Source organism: Bison bison, unplaced genomic scaffold (genome assembly GCF_000754665.1).
Source record: "Bison bison bison isolate TAMUID 2011002044 unplaced genomic scaffold, Bison_UMD1.0 scf7180017864056, whole genome shotgun sequence".
NCBI classification, from domain to species: Eukaryota; Metazoa; Chordata; class Mammalia; order Artiodactyla; family Bovidae; genus Bison; species Bison bison.
In genome coordinates, this window is record NW_011494628.1 from 1,104,339 (window position 1) to 1,130,392 (window position 26,054).

The 26,054-nt window shown below is 48.1% G+C and overlaps 1 protein-coding gene across 1 annotated transcript; it reads left to right on the top strand.

Moving 5' to 3' along the window:
* Positions 1-2,035: 2,035 nt before the first annotated feature.
* Positions 2,036-24,785, top strand: ALOX5AP (arachidonate 5-lipoxygenase-activating protein). The gene is made up of 5 exons (XM_010835905.1): positions 2,036-2,159; positions 9,254-9,353; positions 15,896-15,966; positions 18,871-18,952; positions 24,340-24,785. Exons 1-5 carry the CDS (start codon positions 2,090-2,092, stop codon positions 24,500-24,502), a joined length of 486 nt encoding a protein of 161 aa, XP_010834207.1. The 5' UTR covers positions 2,036-2,089; the 3' UTR covers positions 24,503-24,785.
* Positions 24,786-26,054: the final 1,269 nt, after the last annotated feature.

The following is a 26,054-nucleotide window of genomic DNA, read 5'->3' on the forward strand; positions in this document are numbered from 1 at the left end:
TGAACAGTCTCAACAGGACAGTAGACACACCCAGCACTCCTCACCCCCCCCACCCCCAACCCCTGTCTTTCTTTAGGGAACAGTTTCCCTTAACCACAGGAGACTGTGGAAACCCCCAGGTTCTCTCATTTTTCTGCCAGCTGGTTGTCCCAGCAACCCCACAGACTGTAGCCTTCCAGGCTCCTCTGTCCATGGGATTTCCCAGGCAAGAATATTGGAATGGGTTCACTGAGAAAAGTCAGTCCTTTACAGATGACAGAGCTGTAAGATATAAAACTCCAGAGGTAGAGGTGGAGATATTGTCCACTGTGTGGTCTGCAGAGCGAAGAAGGCTGGTAATCTATAAGCAAGTGGAGAGAGAGAGAGACTGAGACAGGAAACTTCATCTGAGAGGCCCAATCTCATCTCTGCTCGCTTCAATGCTTGGCTGTTTGGTTCCATGGAGTCTTTGAGTCAATAAAGGCTTCCCTTTTGGCTCAAGCTAGCTAGAGCTGAGTTTCTATTGTTTGCAACTAGAGAACTTTTCAAGGGTCTGACCTTCACTTCTGATGCACTGTTACTAAAATAGGAGGCGTCTTAGAAGGGCCAACTTTATGGAGGCAGACCCCTTGTCGGCTGGGACCCAAGTGTTCCCTGAAATTTACACATCAGATCCCATTGAGGTGAACACATGCCTCTCGCTAGTGCTGAGCCCCTAGACAATCAAATCATGTAATGACTCCACGTGGTGCAAAGTGTTCCAGGTGCTTGATTCCTGGGAGCATTGTGAACTGGCTCAGGGCTGCCCTTGTAATTGGCCTCTGTGCATCCAAGCTCCACACGCCACCTCCAAGGCCCTCTTTCCCTCCAGCCAGCTGCAGCCACTCAAATACAAGGCCTGTGTGATCTCTTCCCTGCACCAGCCTCTCCCACACCGAGATGAAAACCCCACCACCACCAAGTGGAGTGGTCAGCGTTCTCTTTCAAAGTGAGGTTTTGATAAAACACTTCTCTTTATCACTGCCAAATAGATGTTGAGTCTGGGATGAAGATCACAGAATCTTGCATGTTCTGTGTAACTTCTGAGTGGTTGCTGTTTACAGGGAGAAACCTCCTGTAAAATAACAGGCACTGCCTACTTCACTCAGCAGGTTCCCTCTTTTACCTTTTCTCTACTCATCATTATGTGAAGAAGATTCCAGGGGAGCATCTCAGTAATGACCTCAGAGAAGCCAGTTGAGGTGTTGAGCAATCCTTCCTGTGTGGAGGTTTTCCTTGGGAGTCACCTGTGACCCTCTTTCTGCTCCTTATTTTTTTTAATAATTTTATTTATTTCCTTATTTTATTCTTAGCTGTGCTGGGTCTTCCTTGCTGCTCAGGCTTTTCTCTAGTTGCTGTGAGCAGGGGTACTCTCCAGTTGTGGTGTGCAGTCATCTCATTGCAGTGGATTCTCTTGTGGAACACAGATCTAAGGAGTGTGGCCTTCAGTACTTGTGGCTAGCGATCCCTAGACCACAGGCTCAGTAATTGTGGCGCACGGGCTTTGTTGCTCCGTGGCATGTGGAATCTTCCCAGACCAGGGATCGAACCCGTGTCTCCTGCACTGGCAGGAAGATTCTTTATCACTGAGCCACCAGGGAAGGCCCCTTGGTTTAGTTGTCATTCTCTTGTTGCTTGTTTCCCATAGAAACATCATCATTTCTTCATTCGTTCATTCATTCATCCAGGGCTTAGGAGGCTGCTACTCTGGGCTCTGTCATGTGTCAAGTATTTATTTTCCTAGGAATTCAAAGAAAGAAAGAAAGAAAGATGGTACCCTGGACACAGACCTTTAGGTGCTTCATGAATAAAAAACAAGTTTCACTTTTTATTCCCTTCCTTCTCTACTCCTGAGCCCTGCTTCTTCTGGCAGGAGAGGCTGAGCCCGGGGCACTTCGGTGGCTAGTTTTTAAAAAAAAAAAAGGAAGCAGAAGAAGGCCTGTAATTGTGCTGGGACCTTCGGAAATTCTAATGATGAAAGGCAGAGTCCGGCTCCCACTTCCCCTTCCTGCACAGTGCGGGCTTGGGGTGCCAGGGAGCTGAGCGGTCCTGCTAGGAACCCGAAACAACAATGGACCAAGAAGCCGTGGGCAATATCGTCCTGCTGGCCATTGTTACCCTCATCAGTGTGGTCCAGAATGGTAAGGGAGGCCCCTCCCTTGGGGTCTGCTTGGTGTCTCAGTGTTTGAGAGTCAGGCTTACACACTTGTATGTTTGTGTGTGTATATGTGTGTACATTTTTTTCTTATCTGTATTTGTGTCTTTATTTGACTGTACAGGGATGCGTGGACTTCTGTGTGAACTGGGAGTTTTCCTTCTCCCCATCTTTCTTTTGCTTTAATGGGGATGATTAATCACGTCTGTAGAGCTGGAGCAGCAAGTTGGTTGTATAGAAACTATCACTGAAGTGTTTGCAATCAGCAGTTTAACTATTAATTACTGTGGCCAGTTGGAGGGCAGGAAGCCTGAAAGCGACAATCAGATATATGTTCACCCAGATACAGGGTTATACCCCATGCAGCGGGCTGACTTCAGCACAGTAGGAGTTACCTGTTATCTGTACGCTAAAAAAAAATAAATCTGGCCAGTGTGAGGGGGGACTTCACTTTTTCATTATTTTACCTCTGTATTGCTTTTTTATTTCTTTTGATGAAATATGTTCTTTGCAATACTTCCTTTTCTTTAGCAATGTGTGATTTTTGAAGCATTCTTTGGTAGACATCATGTACTTACATAGGGGAGAGAGGGTCAGAAGGATTTCCTTGTTTGAGGGTTGCCTTTCCATTAACCCTGTGCTGTGCTTTCGCTCAGTCGTGTCTGACTCTCTGCGACCCCATAGACTGTAGCCCACCAGGCTGCTCTGTCCATGGGATTCTCCAGGCAAGAACACTGAAGTGGATTGCCATGCCCTCCTCCAGGGATCGAAACCAGTTCTCCTGCATTAAAGGCGGATTCTTTACCATCTGAGCCACCAGGGAAGCCTAAGAGTACTGGAGTGGGTAGATTATCCCTTCTCCAGGGGATTTCCATTAACCCTGGTGTCACTTAACCCAAGCAAGGGACCTAGAACTGAGAAAGGCAGGACAGGGAGGAATTTCTCTTTAAATTCCTAAGTTAGGACTGTCTCAGACTCTTTTTATCAGCATGGCTGGTATCTTTGGGATTTACAGTTTATGAAGACAGAGAAAAAAAGGGGAAGACTTACTCTGTAACTTAACGGTAATTTCTGAGTGTTCATATACTGTTGCTGCTAAGTCACTTCAGTCGTGTCCGACTCTGTGCGACCCCATAGACGGCAGCCCACCAGGCTGCGCCATCCCTGGGATTCTCCAGACAAGAACACTGGAGTGTGTTGCCATTTGGAAATGTGGGTATTCATTCAATTTGGGATATCCTGATATTTTCCCCCAGCTTGAGTGTGGCCTTAGGTTGGTGATGAGCCTTCTGGGCACAGAGTGAGGCTCCCCATGGCCTCCCGGAGCCAGAGAGACCAACTTTGCATACTCCAAGTCTGTTTCCTCTGTGGAACAATACTTGGCAGCTTTCTGACCTGAACATTTTCATAGTAAGTGTCACACAACAGAGCTGCAGCTCTGATAGGGCACGAGTGGCTCTGGGTGAGGCTGCCATGTCCCCAAGCCACTGCTGTTTCATGCGGGTGCCATGCTGGGGCTCTCTTAGTCTCTGTAAATCTCCAAAGGATCATTCATTCAACCTGCATACTCCCAACGGGGACTCTGCCTGGTCTAGGAAGGGTCCCGCATCCATGGGGATGCAGCAGCAAACAGGGAAACCAGGTTTCTGCCCCCAGGAAGCGGGAGGGTAGCAGGAGAAGATGGGTGGCAGGAAGCAGGAAGCCTGCTGTGAAACCTCGAGTCCCTGTAGGGCAGTTGCATGGGTGCTGGTCGTTCGGGTGCCCCCTCCGGCCCTCCCTGATAGCCGTCAAGATCGGTGACAGGGGACGGGAGCCAGGGTCCCCTCAGCCGCCCATGCAGAGGTTTGCATCCACCCTGAGCTTCTGGCCCCCGGTCCAGAGCTGAGTAGAGGGACGCCGTGTGGTTCTCCCCGTGAGAACAGAGTCTCTATCCCTCCCCCGAGATGCCCCGGGACCTGGCCCTGGAGTGTCTGATGAGTCCTGGGCTTTTCTGTAGAAGCGCAGGGAACCCTGAGCAGACTTGAGGTGATGAGGTTTCTAATCATTTTTGGCAGATGAGATTAGGTCGTGGGGAGGAGAGAGGACAGATGGCCACATGTCTGAGCTCTAACCACAGTCTTTCGGCTGGTCATCTTGGATAGGTGACAACGGGACCCGATGGCCTTGTGATATGGTCCCGTGAGCTGATGACGCTTCCTGGAGGGAGGGAGTCGAGAGTGAACCAGCTCTTGCTTTGGGCTGGAGACTTTTCATCCTGGACACATTGTCGATTGGGCTTGTTTGTGGCAGTGTGGACAGCACGGCGCCCATGTCACAGCCTCTGTTCCTCCCCATCCCCGGCCCTGTGACCAGCAAGGGCACTGTGTGGACAGAGTGATTTTGCAAAGGTTGGGGCAGTTTTGAAGCCACAGAAGGAGTCCTTGGCGCCCTTCAGAGGCTCAGGATCAGCCCTGCTCGTCTCTGAGGTACAGATCAAGGCTTGCTGGTCATGCTGAGACCACCTTTTAACTCTGTTCAATGTGCTGGTGCGGGGGAACGAGAGAAATTCAAGTGACTCGGGAGTAGACCTCTACTTGTTTTAACCTTGAGCTTTTAGGCAAGCACAAAGGTCCAACCAAGGTCTAGAACCTCTCTTTGCAATTCTAATTAACCTCGAGGTTGCAGTCAAAGGTCTACCTACCATATTAAGTGCAGAAAATATGCAAAAACTCTGCCCCCACCCCAGTTACATTTGAAACCCTTCCTGTTAGCTTTAGGAATGATTTACATGCTGTTGCCAGGCACTGTGTACTTCGGGTTTGTCCCAAGACAAGGAGTTTCGGCCCCTGTGTCTGTGACAGTATGAGGGTGAGGGGGGCGCGCTCTGGCTCCCAATTCCCAAGGGGAGAGGCAGAGCCCACCGGCCCAGTGAACTTCCTCCTCTGCCTCCCAAACGCTCAGGAGTCATCAAGATGGTTGAACCCAAGGCCCCCTCCCAGCTTGATCCAGCATAATGCACGTTTGGGAACGCAGACCACATTTAAAGTCTGAGCGACCTGGACCACAAGTACCAAAGCCTGGTTTCCCAGGTCGTGTAGACAGATGCATTTCCTCTGCGTAGCATCCAGAGGGCCTCCCACTTCTCAGCCAGGGTGCCAGCAGCTTTGACATGAAGCAAACCTGGGAAACATGGCTTTGGAGAAGATGATTCCCACGGGAAGCCAAACTAATTAGGATGGAGGGGAAGAGAGTGAGCTGAGGGGAGGGACCCAGGGCCTTGTACTTGGAGACCTTGTGAATGGTGACAGCAGAAGTCTAGACCGCATCCTCAACAGCCCCTGCTGAACACTCCCAGGACGGAGAGCTCACAACACACTGGGCCCACTCTTCCCGTAGTCAAGTGTGTTGAGAATTTGCTTTGTGTCATGTATGGTGCTTCCTGCTGGTCATAACATGATCTCATTGAATCCTCGCACCCTATGAAATATTTTACTATTATTACTCTTATTTCACAGAATAGCTAAGTGGAGCTTCGAGAGCTTAGAGAGTTAGTTGGAGATTCCAGAGTCAGTAGTGGTGAAACTGGGATTCAAAGCTACTTCAAAACGTGAAAGTTTACACAATGTGTGTTGTCTTGGATTCACTCATTCAAACACTCACTGCTCAGGAAGTTCTCTGTTACATTGAACTGAAGCCTGATGCCCTCTAATTTCTATCCACTGGTGCGTCTGTTCTTTGGAAAAGCTTAGACTGTGTCTGCAGCTTCTGTGTTTCCAAAGTCACCTGTAATATCCCTGATTCAACATATCATTTCTCAGCCGACTTGGTTTCCAGAGTCCCTAGTCATCAGATTACTCCTTCCCACCCCACCCACCACCAACTTGCCATCTTCTTTCTAAGATGCAGGTGGGTGTTTTTCATGCAAGAAATCTGTTCCCGAAATCCAGACACCAGTTCTGTTCAAATGATGGAGGTGTGAGCTATTCTTGTGTCTCACAGGGCTGACTCATACTAAATGAAAATCTCAGAATCTTTTTCTGTGATCCTGAGAAAGTTATTCACCTTCTCTGACCTGCAGTTTCCTCAACAGAGAGGTGGGGTTCTAATCCTGTCCACGTGTGGTGTCTGAAGGTGTTGCCTGAGACGATCCTTGAGTCGCTGGCAGAGGCCAGCATGAGGTAGTTTCTTGGTGACCGTTTGCAGCCTTCTCCCTCTGGTCTCTCTCCGTCCCTCTGGTTTGGCCTGATGTTAGCAGCCAGCCAAGAGCAGTGTGTGAATGCTCTCTGTAAGCATAGTTTCTGTAACATGGTCAAGGATATGGAGTATGGAGTGTCAGTATTTGGAGGAGTGGACAACTCTTTCAAGTTTAGCTTGGAAGGAAAGAGAGGTAGACCCTAGTGGGGGTTCAGGAGAAAGGCAGGTTTGTTTTTGTTTTGTTTTGAGGTTAGGAGAGATTTGAGCATGTTTCAAGGGTAAAGATTAGGAGAAAAACAGAGACCGAAGATTTACAAAGTAGGGCAAACATCGATGAAGCAAGACCCCGAGAGGCTGGCTAAAGCATGGTCAAGGTCGAAGGTGGAGGACTAAGACTTAAAAAAGAGGAAGGAGCTGTTCTTGGGCAAGGAGAGGAAGAAGAGAGACAGGCTGAGAGAAGGAGGGCCCTGCCGTGCAGCTGGTTGCAGAAGTAACCTTGGACTTTCTTAATACTGTCCCTGCTTATGTGTTCAGAGGCACGAGCATCACCTTGGGTTCTGGAAAGACAGTGATCAGAATTTCCACTGTATTCTCTGGGGAGAAGAGACAGCCAGAGCAGACAGTTGGCTACTCAGACCCCACATTGCTGATGGAGTCCCTGCAGTGAGCTTCCATGTGATAATAAGAGGATGAACACACTCTCGCATGCCCAGCTGGACTCGAGTCCCAGCAGCCCCCTGATCCCCAGTGGAGGGACGGAGAAGGTTATTTAACCTCTCTGAGCCACAGTGCCCTTGTCAACAGCATGGAGATGTGCTTCACAGAGCATGGGTCCGGCGTCCACCAGAGTGCCATAATGAAGCCAGCCCTGCAGCTCTGCCCAGTGTGGGCACAGCCCTAGGGGAGGAATGTGCTTTCACCAAAAAGCAAATCACGGAGGCTTTTATCCACGGACACAATGGATGAGGCATCCTTTTCAGGTCTTTTCGAGGAGGCTAATGTGAAGCTGATAAAAAGAAATCCTGTGAGTGAGATACCTGACTGGCACCCTTTTTCCTTTTTTCACTCTTGAAATAGGAGGAAAGGAATAAAATAGGAGGGATGGGAGAGAGAGTAAGAGAAAGGGGGAAAGAGCGAGAGGGAAGGAGAGACTGTGTTCCCCCCCTCCCCATCATCCAGCCTGTAGACAAGACAGACTCTGTCTCCCCAGCATCTCTGCATCCCACAGCCATCACCCTCACCAGCTCCCTGCTGTCTTTCCCCCTGTCCTGGGTCTCACCCCTGTATGCCCTCACCACGCTAAGACAGAGTGGCTTTCTGGAGAAGCCATTCATCAGCTTACACCTGTCTGTAACTCCATGTTTCCTCAAGATGGCAATAAATTCAGAAGTTCTTAACGTGGCTCTCCTCAAGGTCATGGTCACGCTGCTGGTCTGAGGGCTACATCCCTGCCACCATCTGCTCAGCCTTGGCTCACTTACCACTTTTTCCTTGAGGCTCCTCCTGGCCACCCTGACCAGCACCCCCGGAGGCCCCTGCCCTGCTCCGCCTTCGCTTTTGTCCACAGCTCGGCACACCGTGTGATTTTAATTCTTGCATATTGTTTACTGTGTATGGTCTGTCTCCTCTCCTTGTATCCTCGCTGGAACATAAGCTCCTGAGGCCAAGGCTCTGTGTGTGTGTTTTGTTCTCTGATACAAGCTGAGTGTCTGGCACACGGCGAGTGATAACAGAGAAATGGCATTGAAAGAGCAATTCACTGCCTGCCTCTCTTCGGCCTCATTTGTAATTCTGCTTCTGCTAAGTCGCTTCAGTCGTGTTGGACTCTGTGCGACCCCATAGACAGCAGCCCACTAGGCTCCTCTGTCCCTGGGATTCTCCAGACAAGAACACTGGAGTGGGTTGCCATCTCCTTCTCCAATGCATGAAAGTGAAAAGTGAGAGTGAAATTGCTCAGTCATGCCCGACTCTTAGCAACCCCATGGACTGCAGCCTACCAGGCTCCTCCGTCCATGGGATTTTCCAGGCAAAAGTACTGGAGTGGGTTGCCATTACCTTCTCCAATTCTACCAGGTTAATACTCCCCATTACCACCCTCCACCCACCATCTCCCAGTCAACTGGATGTACTAACCCCAGAGGGTCTTGCTGCTGGACCTCTGCATATTCCATTCTGATAGAGTGAAGTGGTCTTCTCAGCTGTCTCCGGCCCCCTCCATCTGCTTGTCCTTCAGGTTTTATCTTACACGTCACTCCCTCTAGGAGTCCTTCTGTAACCCAAACACTGAATTTTTACCCCTCTTTGACCCTCGATGGCTCCAAGTTCTCAGTCTCAGCATGCGTCTCTCTGTAGGCCTTTCTTTACTCGGTTGTCTATTTCTTCTGGTGGTAGCCTCCTTGAAAGTTGGGGGTGTGTCTTGCTCACAATTGCCTCACCAATACCAAATGTAGCAGTTAGTTGAGAGTAGCTGCTGAATCGGAGAAGGCAATGGCACCCCACTCTAGTACTCTTGCCTGGAAAATCCCATGGGCGGAGGAGCCTGGTAGGCTGCAGTCCATGGGGTCTCTAGGAGTCAGACACGATTGAGCGACTTCACTTTGACTTTTCACTTTCATGCACTGGAGAAGGAAATGGCAACCCACCCCAGTGTTCATGCCTGGAGAATCCCAGGGACAGGGGAGACTGGTGGGCTGCCGTCTCTGGGGTCACACAGAGTCGGACATGACTGCAGCGACTTAGTGGCAGCAGTAGCTGCTGAATACCTTTGTGCTCAGTGACATTTGATGGAGGACAATTAGGGCTGTTTAGAGGTTGAGAGAAGGAAACATTTAATGTTCCAGGAAAAATATTAAGATACCAGGCTCGGGATACGTTCTCATTATAAATCCAAACCTTTCCTTCTGGCAGGGTTCTTTGCCCACAAGGTGGAGCACGAAAGCAAGACCCACAATGGGCGGAGCTTCCAGAGGACTGGGACGCTGGCCTTTGAGCGGGTCTACACTGCCAAGTGAGTCCAAACTCTGACACTGCTCTTTGACCCAGAGTGGGCCTGGGACAACCTTCTGGAGGCTGGGGTGTGGCAGGGGTGGGGGGTAGGTTCCAAGGAAGCTTGAACTTCACCTGGGAGACTTTGGGGGTACTTTTCATCATCTTAGCAGGTGCTGGTGTTTGAAGAGAGGAAGCAGAGGTGTTGGGGGTGGGGGAGTAGACCTACAGCTCCTGCCTGGTCAGGAAACCTCTCAGCCAGTCATTCGGTCACGGAGTTGACCAATTTCCTGGGGGGTTAGTCCTGAGGTGCCACCGTGCAAACCAGCCATTACTCACCAGCTGGCATCAGAAGCAACAGGCAGGACTGACAGGCAGCTGCCTGCTGCCCCGCGGACACTTAAGCCTGGTCTCCTGGAGTGACCAGGACAGAGAGCATGAGGGGACTATGTACTTGCTTTTATACCTCTCCTTCTTTACTTCTGCAGGGAAAAGTTCCTAGAAAACACCTGAACAACTCAGGGAAGGAGGAGGGATGCTATTTGGGATGCAAATCTGAACGGTGTTATTCAAACACTCATTTTTCCTCTCTGTCAAATGCATTTAGACAAAGGGTTCAGGCATCAGCCGGTGGTGGGCTTCTCCATGCCTGTGACTGGAGGCTTGTTAGGAAGGGCAGCTGTAGCCCCAAGCCGCCAGGGAGCTGGCCTTCAGTCTCGGCTTGGAGGTGACTTTGATATTCCCCAGAAAGCCTTCTAAAACGGGGCTTAGGGCCACACAAGGAAAGTTCTAGAAGGGTAGGGAGAAGTCAAAAGGTGAGGCTTTAAACCATGTAAGATGTTTACATTTATAGGAGGTGGGGACCATGTGTGGGGCACCCCCACTACTTCTGTGCTCTGTGTAGGGGCCGGCAGAGAGGAGCAAAGACAGGATGCTCCACTGGGGATGGTGACAGAACCTCCTTCAAAATGGAATCCAAAAACCAGGAATCGTGTTCTACAGACAGACTGGAATGGGAAGCTTCTTCCCACCCAGATCACTGCATTCTCACCAGCAGCACTGTGCTCTTATGAACACAGCTGGTCAGTATTGGAGAAGTGGGGGCAGGGGAATTTCTCTGTGCCAGGTGGGAAGTTAAGCTTCCATCTTGCCAGCAATGAGGAAGAGCCACAGCAGGCCAGGCCGCCTGGTTTTTGCCTTTTATTCCAGGAGTGAACCAGCTCTCCTTCTCAGAAGCAGCCATGGGACTGCCCTGGTGGTTAAGACTCAGCGCTCTCGATGCAAGGGGCCCGGGTTTGGTCCCTGGTCAGGGAGCTAGATCCCACATGCTGCAACTAAGACCTGGAGCAACCAAATAAATAAAAATAAAAAAAAAAAAGAAGAAGAAGACAAAGCCACCGCACTGACACTTGGTCCCCATGGCCAGCCTCCAGATTGTGGAAGTGCCCTATGGGGGTAGCTGTGCTGTCATTTGAAAGACAGTTTGGAAGTTCTGCAATGGCGTGCAGTCCCTGAGATCAGAAGATGCTAGAGGAGAGTGGTGGGCAATCAGTGCTGCCTGAGGGTCCTGACTTTGCTATTTACCCTTCAAGAGAGGTGAAGGAGACCGAGGGGAGGACAGTGAGCTGTGGAGAGGTTGGACCTATGGCAGGGGTGGAGGAGAATTTTCTGTAAGATAAAGGTCATCCAGACACTGCCATGGTTCTGTTACAAAGACCACTTCCTCCCTGGCCAGCTTGCAGTACCCTGTATGTGCCTGAGGTGGGTTGTGGAAGGCTTTGGAGATAATGCAGCAGTTGTTACTGTCCACTGGCCACCCCTAGGGCCTCCGATCTGAGTGCCTCCACCAGGAAGCTACCAGGAAGAAAGTCATCCCCAATGAGAGCTTCCCCAGGGGCCTCCAAAAGCACCCAAAAGGGGTGTGTGATGAGCCATGGGGATGCAAGAAGAAGAGAACATGTATTTACTGTTGCTATCTATAGGAAACTAAGCTTTACTCAGTTTTAATATACAGATTGAGAGGCATGTGTGTGTATAATTTGTACATAAATGTACCTGTCATAGGCTTATACCATCAAAAGTCTTGGCTGATGGAGTGTGGGATCATGAATGTTTAGAGACCATAGAAACGGAAGATAGCATAAAGAATAAATGATGCTGATGGACTGAAAAGACTAATGCATGTTTTTCAGCATGAAATTTGGCTGTGGACTGATACAGACCGTTCAAGATTCGGGGGCTGTCGATAAACAAGACATCCCAGCTAGGTTATGCCGTTAGTTCAGAATGGAGTTCGGTTAATTGGCTGCCCTACCACCTATCTCCCTTGAGGGCAGAGCTGAGCCTGATTTTGAGAGAGAAAAGGACCTTGACTGTCTTATCTTGTGTCTAACACATAGGCTGAAGCTCTGTTCCCAGCTGATGAGTGCAGGCAGAGCAGTCAAAGTTTGAGTTTTGGAGAAAAGTCTCAGTTAAGGGACCTAAGATTCTTCCCCAGGGGTGCTGGTGAGCACAGACTGTGGAGAAAAGATGGGTCTCTGGAGGTGTGTAATTTTCCAAAATGGGTCCCATAGGTTACAAGTTTGTGGGCTATTAACAGGTGTGACAGGGAAACAGGTTCCCCACAGCAAGACTTTTGAGACCCTTTAAAGTGCTAAGAGACACTGTGATGCTTGGTTCTCCAAGAAGGGGAGGTCTTATTGAACTACAGAAAACCCTCCTTAAAAAAAAAAAAAGCATATCAAAGGTTTGGTGTCTCACAAAAATGCATTTTAGTAAATGACACCCTAAGGTTTCTTCTCCCCTGCTCCTCTCACCCTAGGGTCACTTCTAAGTAGCGTGGACTTGTCCAGTGATTTGAACGTGATCCATCTACATTGGTTCTATTGATTGGTATTGATCCTATTACTGTTATTAATGATATATGCTTCATTAATTAATTAATTTAAAGTCTTATTGAAATAGAGTTGATTTACAATGTTGTGTTAGTTTCAAGCATACAGCAAAGTGATTCAGTTACATGCACACATTCTAAGTTGTGTCCAATTCTTTGTGACCCTGTAGACTGCAGCACACCAGACTTTTCTTTAACTATCTCCTGGAGTTTGTTCAAACTCATGTCCATTGAGTCTGCGATGCCATCTAACCATTTCATCCTCTGTTGTCCCTTTCTCCTCTTGCCCTCACTCTTTCCCAGCCTTGGGATCTTTTCCAGTGAATTGGCTCTTTTCATCATGTGGCCAAAATATTGGAGCTTCAGCTTCAACATCAGACCTTCCAATGAATATTCAGTGTTGATTTCCTTTAGAATTGACTGGTTTTATTTTCTTGCTGTCCAAGGGACTTTCAAGAGTCTTCTCTAGCACCGCAGTTCATAAACATCAATTCTTCAGTGCTCAGCCTTCTTTATGGTCCAACTCACATCCATACATGACTACTGGAAAAGCCATAGGTTTGACTAGATAGACCTTTTTTGGCAAAGTGATGTCTCTACTTTTTAATACACTGTCTAGGTTTGTCATAGCTTTTCTTCCAAGCAGCAAGCATCTTTTAATTTCACAGCTGCAGTCATCTTCCACAGTGATTTTGGTGCTCAAGAAAATACAATCTGCCACTATTCCCACTTTTTCCCCATCTATTTGCCATGAAGTGATGGAACCAGATGCCATGATTTTTGTTTTTTTGAATGTTAAACTTTAAGCCAACTTTTTCACTCTCCTCTTTCACCCTAATCAAGAGGCTCTTATTCACTCAGTGCTTCACCCCAAATGGTAGATCTTTAAGGGGCTCCTGTCCTTTGGAATTATTACTGTGTTCATAAGCAGTGGAAGTTCTGGGTGTCCAGAGTACCTAGTGAGTCAGCAGGCTTTGTTGGTTCCCCCATGCCCATATCCCAGGACAGGATACATTGGTTTCTTATCTTTTCTACTTGTCAACTTCTCCAGTAAAGAATTTGTGACCATCAGAAAGACATGAAGGCCCCTGTGGCCAGGGACACAGCCCAGCCTCCCTGGGGGCTCTGTAAGGGACAGACCAAAGGCTGGTCATTCTAGGGTTCTCAGTGGTACCAACTGAATCGCGAGCCCCTATCAATTTGAAGGTTGATATTTAGGAGAAAAATCATGAGACGCACATCAAGAAGCTGCCAGAGGAAGATTCTAAGAAAGGAATTTGGATAAAAGGCCAAATGTATTTTGAAGATTACATTTTTTTAATACCTTTTGGGCTGCACTGCACAGCATGTGGGATCTTAGTTCACTGACCAGGGGTTGAATCTGCAACCCTTGTATTGGAAGCGCAGAGTTTTAACCACTGAACTGCCAGGTAAGTCTGAAGAAAATTGCATCTTTGAGTTTACCTCTGTAGTTTGAATTACCTTAGACCACTGGTTCTCAAACTTGAGTGTGCGTCAGAATCACCTGGAGGGCTCTTTAAAATCTTACTGGGCAGCCCCCAGAATTTTTAATTCTGTAGGTCCAAGGAAGGCATTAACATTTACATTTTTAAGAAGGTCCCTGGTGATTCTGATACAGCTGATCCAGGGACCACACCTTGAGAACCAGTACATTAGACCATCGACTGTTGGAGCTTAAGTGGATCTCAGAGTTATTCATTATTCGTCTCTTGGTTTTACTAGTAAGGAATCCAAGTCCAGAGAAATTGCTTTGCCAATGACGAACAGCTGGTTAATGTCAGGTTGGGGACCAGTCCTCATCCTGTGCCCCTCCCGCTTTGTTGCATCGCCTTTCCCTGTTCATCCTTTTGGGTCTTGTTATGCTGTGTCTCCATGGATGTCTGGAGAGATTGTCCTGATCTCAACTGAAGCTTTTCAAGAGGACACTCACTATTTAATTGAGTGCAGGCATACCTCGTTTTATCATACTTCACAGATACTGTGTTTTTCACCAGCTGAAAATTTGTGGCAGCCCTACATCGTCAGATGATGGATAGCATTTTTTAGCAATAAAATATTTGTCATTAAGGCACGTACCTTGTGTTTTAGAGATCATGCTATGGCGCACTTACTGGGCTGCAGTGTAGCATCAATATAACTTTTATGTGCACTGGGAAACCAGAACATTCCTGTGAGTTGTGTTACTGTGGTGTTTGCTTCATTGTGGTGGTCCGGAGCTCAATCCATGCTATCTCCAAGGTGTGCCTGTAGGGTTGAAGAGGTAACAGTCCTGGTTTTAGAGTCGTATTAAGTCCTGGCTTTGCTACTCTGTAGCTGGGTGACCCTGGGTAAGTTATCTTCAGCTTCTCCAAGATTCAGTTTCTCATCTGACATGTGAGAACATTGTGGTAGGCAGAAGAATGACCCCCAAAGATGTTCACATCCTGATCCCAGGAACACGTGAATAGGTTATGTTACATGGCAAGGGGAGTTAAGGTTGCTAAGTAGTTGAGTTTAAATAAAGAGACTTCGGGGTTATCTGGGTGGAACCAATGTCATTGCAAAGGTCCTTCAGAAGTTCAAGAAGAAGGCAGAAGAGCTGGGGTTGCAAAGATGTAATCAACCATGGCTGGCTTTCAGGTTGGATGGGGCGCTGAGCTAAGGAACACAGGTGGCCTCTAGAAGTTGGGAAAGGCAAAGAGACAGAAGCAGTGCATCTCCAGAAGGGATGTAGCAATGCTGACATCTTCATTTTGGTCCATCGAGACTGACTTCAGACTTCTGACCTGCAGATAATACATTTGTCCTAACCCTCTGAGTTTGTGGCTACTTGTCCCAGAAGCCACAGGAAACCGTGCAGTTACTGCATGTACTGGCAGGATTGCCATGAGCGTAAAGGAGACCAGGGGTGTCAGACCCTGGTGCAGGGGCCAGGGCTGCGCCCTGACAAAGCCATCAGCAGGATAACTCCCTGAGCACCACCTTTGCCGAATCCATCCTGGCTCCTGTAATGTGGGGGCTAACCTGTCCTTCCTCAGCTTGGCCCACGTGTCTCAGCTGACTTGTGTGTCTGACCTGAAGGTCTTCTTGGAAGGGCCTACTTGGTCAGGTCCCTCTCTTGACCCCATCCTGACTGCCACCCAGCCCTGATGTCCGGGTCACTCACTTTTCAATTCTAAGAAGTGCTTTGGCATAGCCGGGAGCAGGACCCCTGCCAAGGAGAATCCATCAAGAAATGGCTTCACCGGGGAAGGGAGTAGATGGATTCCAAGCTTGTGTCTGCTCTACCTGCTGTCTGTTTCTGGAGGTGAGAGGAATTATGAATGGAGTCCATGCCTTGTGAGACGTGAGCGCGTGTGTGCCAAGTCACCTGTCGTGTCTGACTCTGTGTGACCCTATGAACTACAGCCTGCCAGGCTCTTCTGTCCATGTCTGCTAGGCTCCAGGCAAGAATACCAGAGTGGGTTGCCATGCCCTCCTGCCGGGGATCTTCCTGATCCAGGGATTGAATCCGCATCTCTTATGTCTCTTGCATGGTAGGTGGGTTCTTTACCACTAGGGCCACCTGGGAAGCCTGCCTTGCAAGACAGTGATTATTATTTGGGGTTTCAGGTAATTTTCAGACTAAACTGCGTCCTCTGATTTTTTCCCCTTGTTTATTTATTCTGCAGCCAGAACTGTGTGGATGCCTACCCCACCTTCCTCGTCATGCTCTGGAGCGCCGGGCTTCTCTGCAGCCAAGGTAACCTGGGCTTTTCTCCTTGTGTGTGCTCGCTCCAAAATGTGTGTCACCAAGAGGTGCGAGTGCAGGCATTTTTGTTGAAAAGACTTTGTCTGCCCTCCAGCTCCAGTCTGCAAAGCTCTGGAGAGGTGAGACCCTCTGGAGGTTGTGAGCCAGCGGGCGGGGTGCCGGCGCGGGGCCCGGCGGCAATGCATCGCTAATGCTGGCTCCCCGGTGGCTGGTTGAGAGCGGCTGCGCTGACAAGGGTGGTTTCAGGCTAAATGTGACTCAGAAGCCTTAAGCAGCATGAGCTCAGACACAAGGGCATTCTGAATGAGAGCGTGAGGTGTCTGTTCTGGGCGACCGTCATCTGGCTGACTGCTCATTGCCTTCTGCATGGTGCTCCTCCTTCCGGCATGGGTCGAGGTCTCCAGCCTCCCTGGTCTCCAGCAGCCCACAGTCTTGACTTCAGCAAGTTGGATTCCCAGAACTGATTTAAAATTAAGTGGAAACCGAGTGGTATTTTTGGTCCCCTTTGGAGACTGGCCTTGTGTCTGCTGAAGGTCTGGTGTGACCTGGCCGGCTTCCACGCTGTGGCCCAGCCGTGCGAGAGAAAAGGCTGCCAGTGTCCTGTGAGAGATGATTTCATCCTTATTGTGGTCACTCACGCAATAAAGTAGGTAAAGTGGACACTGTTGCCCCCTGTTGTTACTTTTGAGGACCCTTTGATTCAGGGAGATAAGTGACTTATTCAAGGTTGCTCAGCTGGTGGGTAACCAGCCAGGACGGACTCCCAGGGGTTTCAGGATAAATCCTGAGTTTTTCACATGTGTCCTCTTACTTTATTCATTTCCATAAAAATATACACTGAACATCTACTATGTGCTAAGCCCTGTTCCCTGGATACACAGCAGTAAATAAGACAGAGATAGTGGCGAAGCACACAGCAGATGGACCACAGAAAATAAATGAATGGATAAGTTCGTTGCCAAGAGTGAGACACGCCATGAAGGAAGAGAATCAGGTGCAATGAGAGAGGAGAGAGGTGAAGGCTGGGAGCATAAACCACTTCAGGAGCACGACGTAATCCATAAGTCTGTCAGGAAACGTGTCTTTATCTCCCACTTTCTATCCTCAGTTAAATAAGAAACATGTCTGGCATCACCTGGAAAATGAAGCCAAACTACACTTAGAGTAGGAGTTATGATTCCTTTTATGTCTTCTTAGATGAGACTTGATAGAGATGAATCTGGAGTTATTCTGGTTGGATAAAGGGAGTTGAAAAAGGTTTCAGGGCCTGGAAGTAAGCATTTTCTGCCAAAACAAGTGTTGGCATTGCCAGGAGAAAAATGGTCAGTCACTCCTGTTCGGTGTAATAGTCATTTCCTATAAATATGGTAGATTGGATAGTTTTTCAGATGAAAGGAACACCAGCCTAAACCCACCACATTACAGAGCAGGAGCCCAAACTTCAGGGGAACCTGCTCAAACCCGAGAATTTTAGAGCCTGGTTTTGAACGCACGACATTCCTCCTGGTGTTTCAAGCAGCTCAGGTCCACGCCAGGGGCAGGCACCGACCCCCAAATATGGGCAGTGAGTTCAGTCACTTTGCACCCTGATTTCTATCAGCTCATGTTCGGTTCAGTTCCTGGTGACAGAAAGGTGGGCCAATAAGTTAGCTCAGAGCCATCTGGAAGGGACCAACCAGGAAAATCCTTGTCCAAGACAGCTGTGAGTTGTCACAACTTTGGAACCATCAGAGAAGAGAGGATTGGAGACCCGAGTACCCAGAGTGCCTGGAGTGCTACCTGACACATAAGTGCTCAGTTAATGCGCTTTATTTGGTATTTGAATAATGCTGGGGGGGGCGGATTTTGAAGAACTTTTATATCCATACTTCTGTTTCACCCTCATAGCAATTCCTGATAGGTAGGAAAAGTGTAATCAGCCCTTTGTCAAATGTATTAATAGAATGAGTTAAGCATTAGCTCCTGATTGTAACAGTCCTGGTGGGGCTGGGTTTCCAACTCTTGGCTCCAAGCGCTCAGGACTCCATGGGGCTGTTTAACTTGTGTGTATTCCTCACAGTGTTGGAATGCAAAGGGCATTTCTTTCCCTGGAGATCTTTCCTAAACCGTAGCAGTTGTTGAGAAAACGTTGAGCATCAGGATTCCCGGAGGTCCACAGGTGAAGGGTGTCCTTTGTAAGGACCAGCTTCAGGGCAGGGCTCGGGAGCAAGTCTAGCTTTCCTCCTACACACACACATGTACGCGCACCTACCAGCTGACAGTCTTACACAAGTCCCTTGATGGCTGGAATCCATGTTTCCACATCTGGAAATAGAAAAGACCATACCAAGACTTCCCTGGTGGTTCAGTGGCTAAGGATGCGCCTGCCAGTGCAGGGGGCACAGGTTTGATCCCTGCTCCAGGAAGATCCAGCACGCTGCAGGGCAAGTAAGACTGTGTGCCTCAATTACTGAGCCCATGCACCTGAAACATGAGAAGCCACCACGATGAGAAGCCTATTCACTGCAACTGGAGAGGAATCCCCACTCGCTGTAACTAGAGAAAGTCCAGGTACAGCAAGGAAGACCCGGCACAGCCAAAAATACAATAAATACATAATAAAGAAAAAGATGGTACCAGTCATGTGAAAAGGATTCAGATTAGATGACGGGTATGAAAAGACTTTGTATGAAACGACACTGTGATGCCAACATGAGGTAGCGTGACTATTCTTAAGGCTCTCAGGATGCTTCCTGTCCCTGGCTCTTTGCTGAACTTCAGCCCTGACTGGCAGAAGCTGAGGCCTCTGCTCGATTTTGCAACCAACACTGATCACCTATTGGCTGTATTAGTACTGGGTTCACTTAGTTTTGGCGTCTAGGACACTAACACGGGTGTTGTCCTTTCTCCTCTTAGTTCCTGCTGCCTTTGCCGGACTGATGTACCTGTTCGTGAGGCAGAAGTACTTTGTCGGCTACCTCGGGGAGAGAACTCAGAGGTAGGCCGCTGGGACGGCGTAAGAACCACGGAGGGAGTGGCACTTTCCAGCCGGAAGAGTGGTCATTCAATATTCCGCTGACCGGGAGGGACCACGAGGGGTTGGAAGGGGAGGGCGACTTCAATCCCTCATCCTTTTTCCTCCCTGAACTTTGCTGGTTCTGGAAATACAGCTAGGGGCCTTGACTAGTTTTTCCATTAAAAAAAAAAAATTCCTCCACGTGGTGCTGGGCTCCCAAAGGATGCTTTAAAAGCATGCCTTGCAAAACCACAGCCTCTACTCCCACCCTGCTGCATCTGGGCCTTGAATTACATCCCCCTGTCTGGCTTCCCAAAGCCTGCTGCGAGTGAAGCACGCCATTGTTTGCTTAGGGGAAGGAGAACTAAAGCTTGCACCTGGTGATAAGTTCTCTTGAGTAACAGACATCAGGGACCTGCGGAAAGAACGTTGAGAAGGTCAGACATGTCTGCCGGTGGCGGACAGAGGCAGTGTAGGCGACGACTGTCCTCTCCTTAGACCTGGGTTGGGAAAGCTGGGTTTTAGTAAAGTAAATGATGATACTTAGAGAAGAAAGTTTCGAGTTACAGTTTGCCACCAGTTCTGGAGCAATCAGAATCGCCGATGGGTTCCAAGGGTGGGGCTTGCTGCCAGGGCTGCTGCCCGCGTGCTGGCCCCAGCGCCCACCCAACTATTCCACTTCTTGTCCCTCTCCATGTCTCACAATAGCGCCCTCCCCCCACCCCTGTTTGATTCCTGGATTGGGAAGATCTGCTGGAGAAGGGATAGGCTACCCAGATTCTTGGGCTTCCCTTGTGGCTCAGCTGGTGAAGAATCTGCCTGCAGTGTGGGAGACCTGGGTTCAATCTCTGGGTTGGGAAGATCCCCTGGAGAAGGGAAAGGCTACCGACTCCAGTATTCTTGCCTGGAGAATCCCACGGACAGAGGAGCCTGGTGGGCTGCATTCCATGGGTTGAGAAGAGTCAGACACAACTGAGCAACTTCACTTTTACTTTGTGGTGGATAAGGCCGCCCAGTTCAGAGAGCCTCCTCCTTCACTTGATCTTAGCCAAAAGGCCGAGAAGTGATCAGAGAGCCCTCTTCAGCGGCAACAAAGGCAGTGACATCCCTGGAGAAGATGTCTGGGAAGAGTTAAAGACCCAGAGAAGCGCCTCCTTGAGGGCGCTACACCTCGAGTCCTTAGAAACATCCTGCCCAGACCAAGAACACCACTATTTCATCAGGAGGCACTCCTGTTTCATCCTTCACCGCAGATTTATCTTGAACAGGTTCTGAAATAGCTTCACAAATCACTTCCCCTCCTTTCTGTAATGAACATATGGTGGCCTCATTCATGTGATAAATCTGACTCACTACAATATTTGACTTTTAACAATTTAATTTCTCTGAAGCCTCTATTCTCTGGCTTAAAAAAAAAAAATAGACTCCTTTACTCTCTTTCCACTTCTTTACCAACATTAGCAGGTAATTCTCGTATTTGTCTTTGAGGCTGCAAGAACAAAGTGCTCCATGCACACCAGGGTGTTTAAATAACAGATGTCTTTTCTTATCGTTCTGGAGACTGGCAGCCCAAAATCAAGACAATGGCAGGGTTGTTCTTTCCTGAGGTCTCTCTCCTTGGCTCGTACTTGGCCGTCTTCTCCCTATGTCCTCAAGGGTCTTCCCACTGTGTGTGTCTATGTCGTAACCTTCTCTGTAAAACATTTTTTAAAAGGTATTATTTATTTTTGGCTGTGCTGAGTCTTTGTTGCTTCACGGGTTTTTCTCTAGCGGGGAGCAGGGGTTACTCTCTAGCTGTGGTGCGTGGGCTTCTCATTGCGGTGACTTTTCTTATTCTGGAGCTCAGTTCAGCTCTAGGGTGTGTGGGCTTCAGTAGATGCGGTGCTTGGGCTCAGTAGCTGTGGCTCCTGGGCTCTAGAGCACGGGCTTGAATAGCTGTGACACATAGGGTTAGTTACTCCACAGCATGTGGCATCTTCCCAGATCAGGGATCAAACCCATGTCCCCTGCACTGGCAGGTGGATTCTTTACCACTGAGCTACCAGGGAAACCCTGCTAACCTTCTCTTTAAAAAAATTATAAAATCACTTTTATTGGCTGCGTGAGATCCCAGCTCACCTGACCAGGGATCAAACTTGCACCCCCTGCATTGAAAGCACGAAGTCTTTTTTTTTTTTTCTGTTTTTTTTTTTTTTTTTTTTTATTGGAGGCTAATTACTTTACAATATTGTGGTGGTTTTTGCTATACATTGATATGAATCGGCCATGGGTGTACATGTGTTCCCCGTCCTGAACCCCTCTCCCACCACCCTCCCCATCCCATCTCTCAGGGTCATCCCAGTGTACCAGCCCTGACCATCCTGTCTCATGCATTGAACCTAGACTGGCGATCTATTTCACATATGATAATATACATGTTTCAATGCTATTCTCTCAAATCATCCTACCCTTGCCTTCTCCCACAGAGTCCAAAAGTCTATTCTTTGCATCTGTGTCTCTTTTGCTGTCTTGCATATAGGGTCATCAAATTACCATCTTTCTAAATTCCATATATATGTGTTAATACACTGTATTGGTGTTTTTCTTTCTGACTTACTTCACTCTGTATAATGGGCTCCAGTTTCATCCACCTCATTAGAACTGATTCAAATGTATTCTTTTTAATGGCTGAGTAATACTCCATTGTGTATATGTACCACAGCTTTCTTATCCATTCATCTGCTGATGGACATCTAGGTTGCTTCCATATCCTGGCTATTAGAAACAGTGCTGTGATGAACATTGGGGTACACGTGTCTCTTTCAATTCTGGTTTCCTCGGTGTGTATGCTCAGCAGTGGGATTGCTGGTTCATAAGGCAGTTCTATTTCCAGTTTTTTAAGGAATCTCCACACTGTTCTCCATAGTGGCTGTACTAGTTTGTATTCCCACCAACAGTGTAAGAAGGTTCCCTTTTCTCCACACCCTCTCCAGCATTTATTGTTTGTAGACTTTTTGATAACAGCCATTCTGACCAGCGTGAGATGGTACCTCATTGTGGTTTTGATTTGCATTTCTCTGATAATGAGTGATGTTGAGCATCTTTTCATGTATTTGCTAATCATCTGTATGTCTTCTTTGGAGAAATGTCTTCTAGTGCTTTGGCCCATTTTTTGATTGGGTCGCTTATTTTTCTGGAACTGAGCTACAGGAGTTGCTTATATATTTTTGAAATTAATTCTTTGTCAGTTGCTTCATTTGCTATTATTTTCTCCCATTCTGAAGGCTGTCTTTTCACCTTGCTTCGAGTTTCCTTCATTGGAAAGCATGGAGTCTTAACCACTAGACCACCAGAGAAGTCCCTGACCTTCTCTTTTTATAAGAACACTGGTTATAGTGAGTTAGGGTCTACCTAGTGTTCGCATTTTACCAGTATCACCTCTTTAAAGACCCTCTTTCTAAATGCAGTCATCTAAGGTACTGGGGTTTACGCCTACACCATATGGATGTGGGGGCAGGGCACACACACAGTTCTGCTCAGAATGCTCTCTTGGGGACCACACTTTTTTCCCTAACAAAGAGCTAGAATGGGTCACTTCATGAGCAGGACTGTAAGCAGGAAACCAAGGAGAGAGGAACACACTGGCCAAGGAGCAGGGAGCTGTCAACTGGGGGTGCCTCTCAGATCCTGCTGTGCCTGCAAGTCCCAGGGGGAGCTTGTCCACAGTGTGGGTTCTGATCCAGTGGACCTGGGCATCTGCATTTCCAACAAGGTCCTGTGCTGCTGGTCCATGGAGCACCGTGAGGAGTGAGGAGGTTGATACTCAGCTGTGAAACTATTTTCAAACTCTTGACACAGGAAAACTAGGAGTTGCATCATGAACCTTTGGGATCCCTTTCAATAGGATAAAATTTCTAACATTGAACCTATGGATACCACATTGTACCCTCTAGATTATAGCAAGCAAGGGCCTGGCAGCCTTAAGGCCCCTGTTTAGATGAGTTGGCTGTTCTTGGGGAGCCCTCCTGAGTGCCAAGGAGTCCCCTTGCTGGGGTCTTTACTAACAGCCTCAGCAACTAACAGCCTTGGTGATCCAAGGGGCTTCCCTGGTGGCTCAGACAGTAAAGAATCCTCCTGCAAAACTGGGTTCAATCCCTGGTTCGGGAAGAATCCTCTGGAGAAGGGCATGGCACCCCACTCCAGTATTCTTGCTTGGTGAACTACAGTCCATTGGGTTGCAAAGAGTACAACACAACTGAGCAAGTAACACTTTCACTTTTCACTTGGTGTCCCACTTGGCTGAACTTTCAAAACATACCAGTGCTGCAGGAATTAACCATCCAGAGCCATCACAGAAGGATGCTACAGAGGAGGGGAACCAGGGCAGCTGCTGAACACAGTGGTGTGGTCACGTGTCACTGGAGAGATGCCTCCTGACCCCAGTGGGTGCTCTGTGCAAGCAGTGCAGGATTTAGAGCCTGTGAGAGAAGGAGACGAAATCATCCAGTACCAAAAAGTCTCCCTTCCTTGATTCACTTCATATGTAAGGGCTCGCCTTCCAGCCCTGAAGGCCAGCTCTCATTAGTGGGAACTTGAGTTATTCCCAGGCAGCCTCAGGAGACTGAGCCCTTGGATGCGAGAGCATCTCTTAGAATCCAACAGGCTTCTTGGTTCATGTATACCATCCCTTCCCACACAGAGGCACTGAAAATCCACATTACACACAGCTGCCAGCATGGCTCTTACAGGCACTCCTGAGAGGGTCTTCGTGAATCCATGGGTTCCTAAGGCCCGGTCAGAACCTCGGCTACCAGCGGAAGCCACCACCTTCACTCCATCCAGGAGCTGGCATTCCCAGGGCACAGAGAAACCAGAGAGCAGAGCCCTGATGGTGATGGGTTTAAGGCTCTTTTTGCTTGGTTCTGAACTAGATTCAATGACTAATACTAGCTAAGACACCCACTCTAGTGTTCTTGTCTGGAGAATCCCAGGGACCAGGGAGCCTGGTTGGCTGCCGTCTATGGAGTCGCACAGAGTCAAACACGACTGAAGCAACTTAGCAGCAGCAGCAGCAGCAGCTAAGACATGTCCATCCTTCATATGAAGTAAATGGAGCATTCTTGAGTAAAAGGAGGTATCCTTTCACACACACACACACACACACACACACACACGAGTCGCTCAGTCGTGTCTGACTCTTTACGACCCCATGGATTGTAGCCCACCAGGCTCCTCGGTCCATGGGATTTTCCAGGCATGAATACTGGAGTGGGTTTCCATTTCCTTCTCCAGGTATCCTTTGAACCCCATGTATTTCAAAGCGATAATATTTCGTGTTAAATTGGCGTCACTTGTGCTCTTCTCCAATTTTCTCTCTCCTTCCTTTTCAGCACGCCTGGTTACATATTTGGGAAACGCATTATCCTGTTCCTATTTGCCATGTCCCTCGCTGGGATACTCAACTATTTCTTCATCGCCCTTTTCGGAAGTGACTTTGAAAACTACATCAAGACCGTCACTACCACCATCTCCCCTCTCCTTCTCATCCCTTGAGTCTCTGCTGAATTCCGGGTGGGTGTGCTCAGCTAATCGATACCTAGAAGCCATTTAAAAGAGGCTGTAAATCTAATGACCTGCTGGGCTTTGCAGCTTGAGTGAACCTCGCTTTTCCTGGAAGAGGAAATTTTCACATCAGCCTCAGCCTCTGAACAAGGCCGAGGCCCCACATTTGCAAATTCAGATCCCTTCTGTGTGTTTCGTGACTTATCCTGCTTTCTGAAGACATTTTGTGACCCAGTTTATGTTTTCCTAAAATAAAATGCAGACATATGTTTGAGGCTGGTGGTTGAGTTTTGGGTGGGTATACTGCTACAGTTGAATAACTAGGCGCTGTTTTCCTCAACCTTAATGATGATAATAAAAAATATGCTATCTACACACACACACACACACACACACTCCTGGAAGGTCACCAATGGTCAACTGTGAGTATCTCTGGGTGAAGAGATTTCGGATATGTTTTTTACTCTCTTATTTATATTTTTACATATTATTTGGAAAATTTTAAGGAGCAAATAAATACCACTAAACAAATGAATAAGACACAACTGAAGACTGCCTTTTCCAAGATGCCTTCCCTAACTCCAGATTGGTCTAATGTTGCCCCCGACCCTCCATAGCACCCTGTGCATGTCTCAATTGCAGCAAATTCACACCACAATGGCAAGCTGTTTCTTAGTCTGCACCACTGGCCCCCACTAAATCATCAGCTCTTGAATATTGTGCTGTGCTCAGTCTTTGGGGCCCCATGGACTGCAGCACGCCAGGCTTCATTGCCCTTCACTATCTACCGGGGTTTGCTCAAACTCATATCCATTGAGTTGGATGATGCCATCCAACCATCTCTTCCTCTGTCATGCCCTTCTCCTCTTTTTCTCAATCTTTCCCAGCATCAGGGTCTTTTCCAATGAGTCTACTCTTTGCATCGGGTGGCTACAGACTTGGAGCTTCATCTTCAGCATCAGTCCTTCCATGAGGGGCCCCTCTCTGAATAGGAGGCAGTGTGGCATAGTGACCAGACTCTTCAGAGTTCCAGCCCTGGGCTGGACCCCTGCCCCCACATCCTCAGTCCTGAGCCTCAGCTTTTGCATGTGCTAAATTGGGGTAATAACAGTGCCAGACTTAGGAGGTGCTGTGAGGAATAATGAGATAAAGCAATTGATTATGTTTAGCACGTAGTAAGTGCTGAATACTATGATCTATTATTGTTATGTTTATTATTGGGATGTTATTGTATTCATTTTCTATTGTGGCATAATGAAACCCCACACATTTTATGGCTTAAAATCACATACGTTTCATTGCAGCACTATATACAATAGCCAAGACATGGAAACACCATAGATGTCCATTGACCGTGAATGGTTAAAGATGATGTGGTGCATATATACAATGGAATATTACTCAGCCGTAAAAGGGGCGAATTTGAGTCAGTTCTAGTGAGATGGATTAACCTAGAGCCTGGTGTACATAGTGAAGTAAGTCAGAAGAGAAGGAAATGGCAACCCACTCCAGTATTCTTCCCTGGAGAATTCCATGGGCAGAG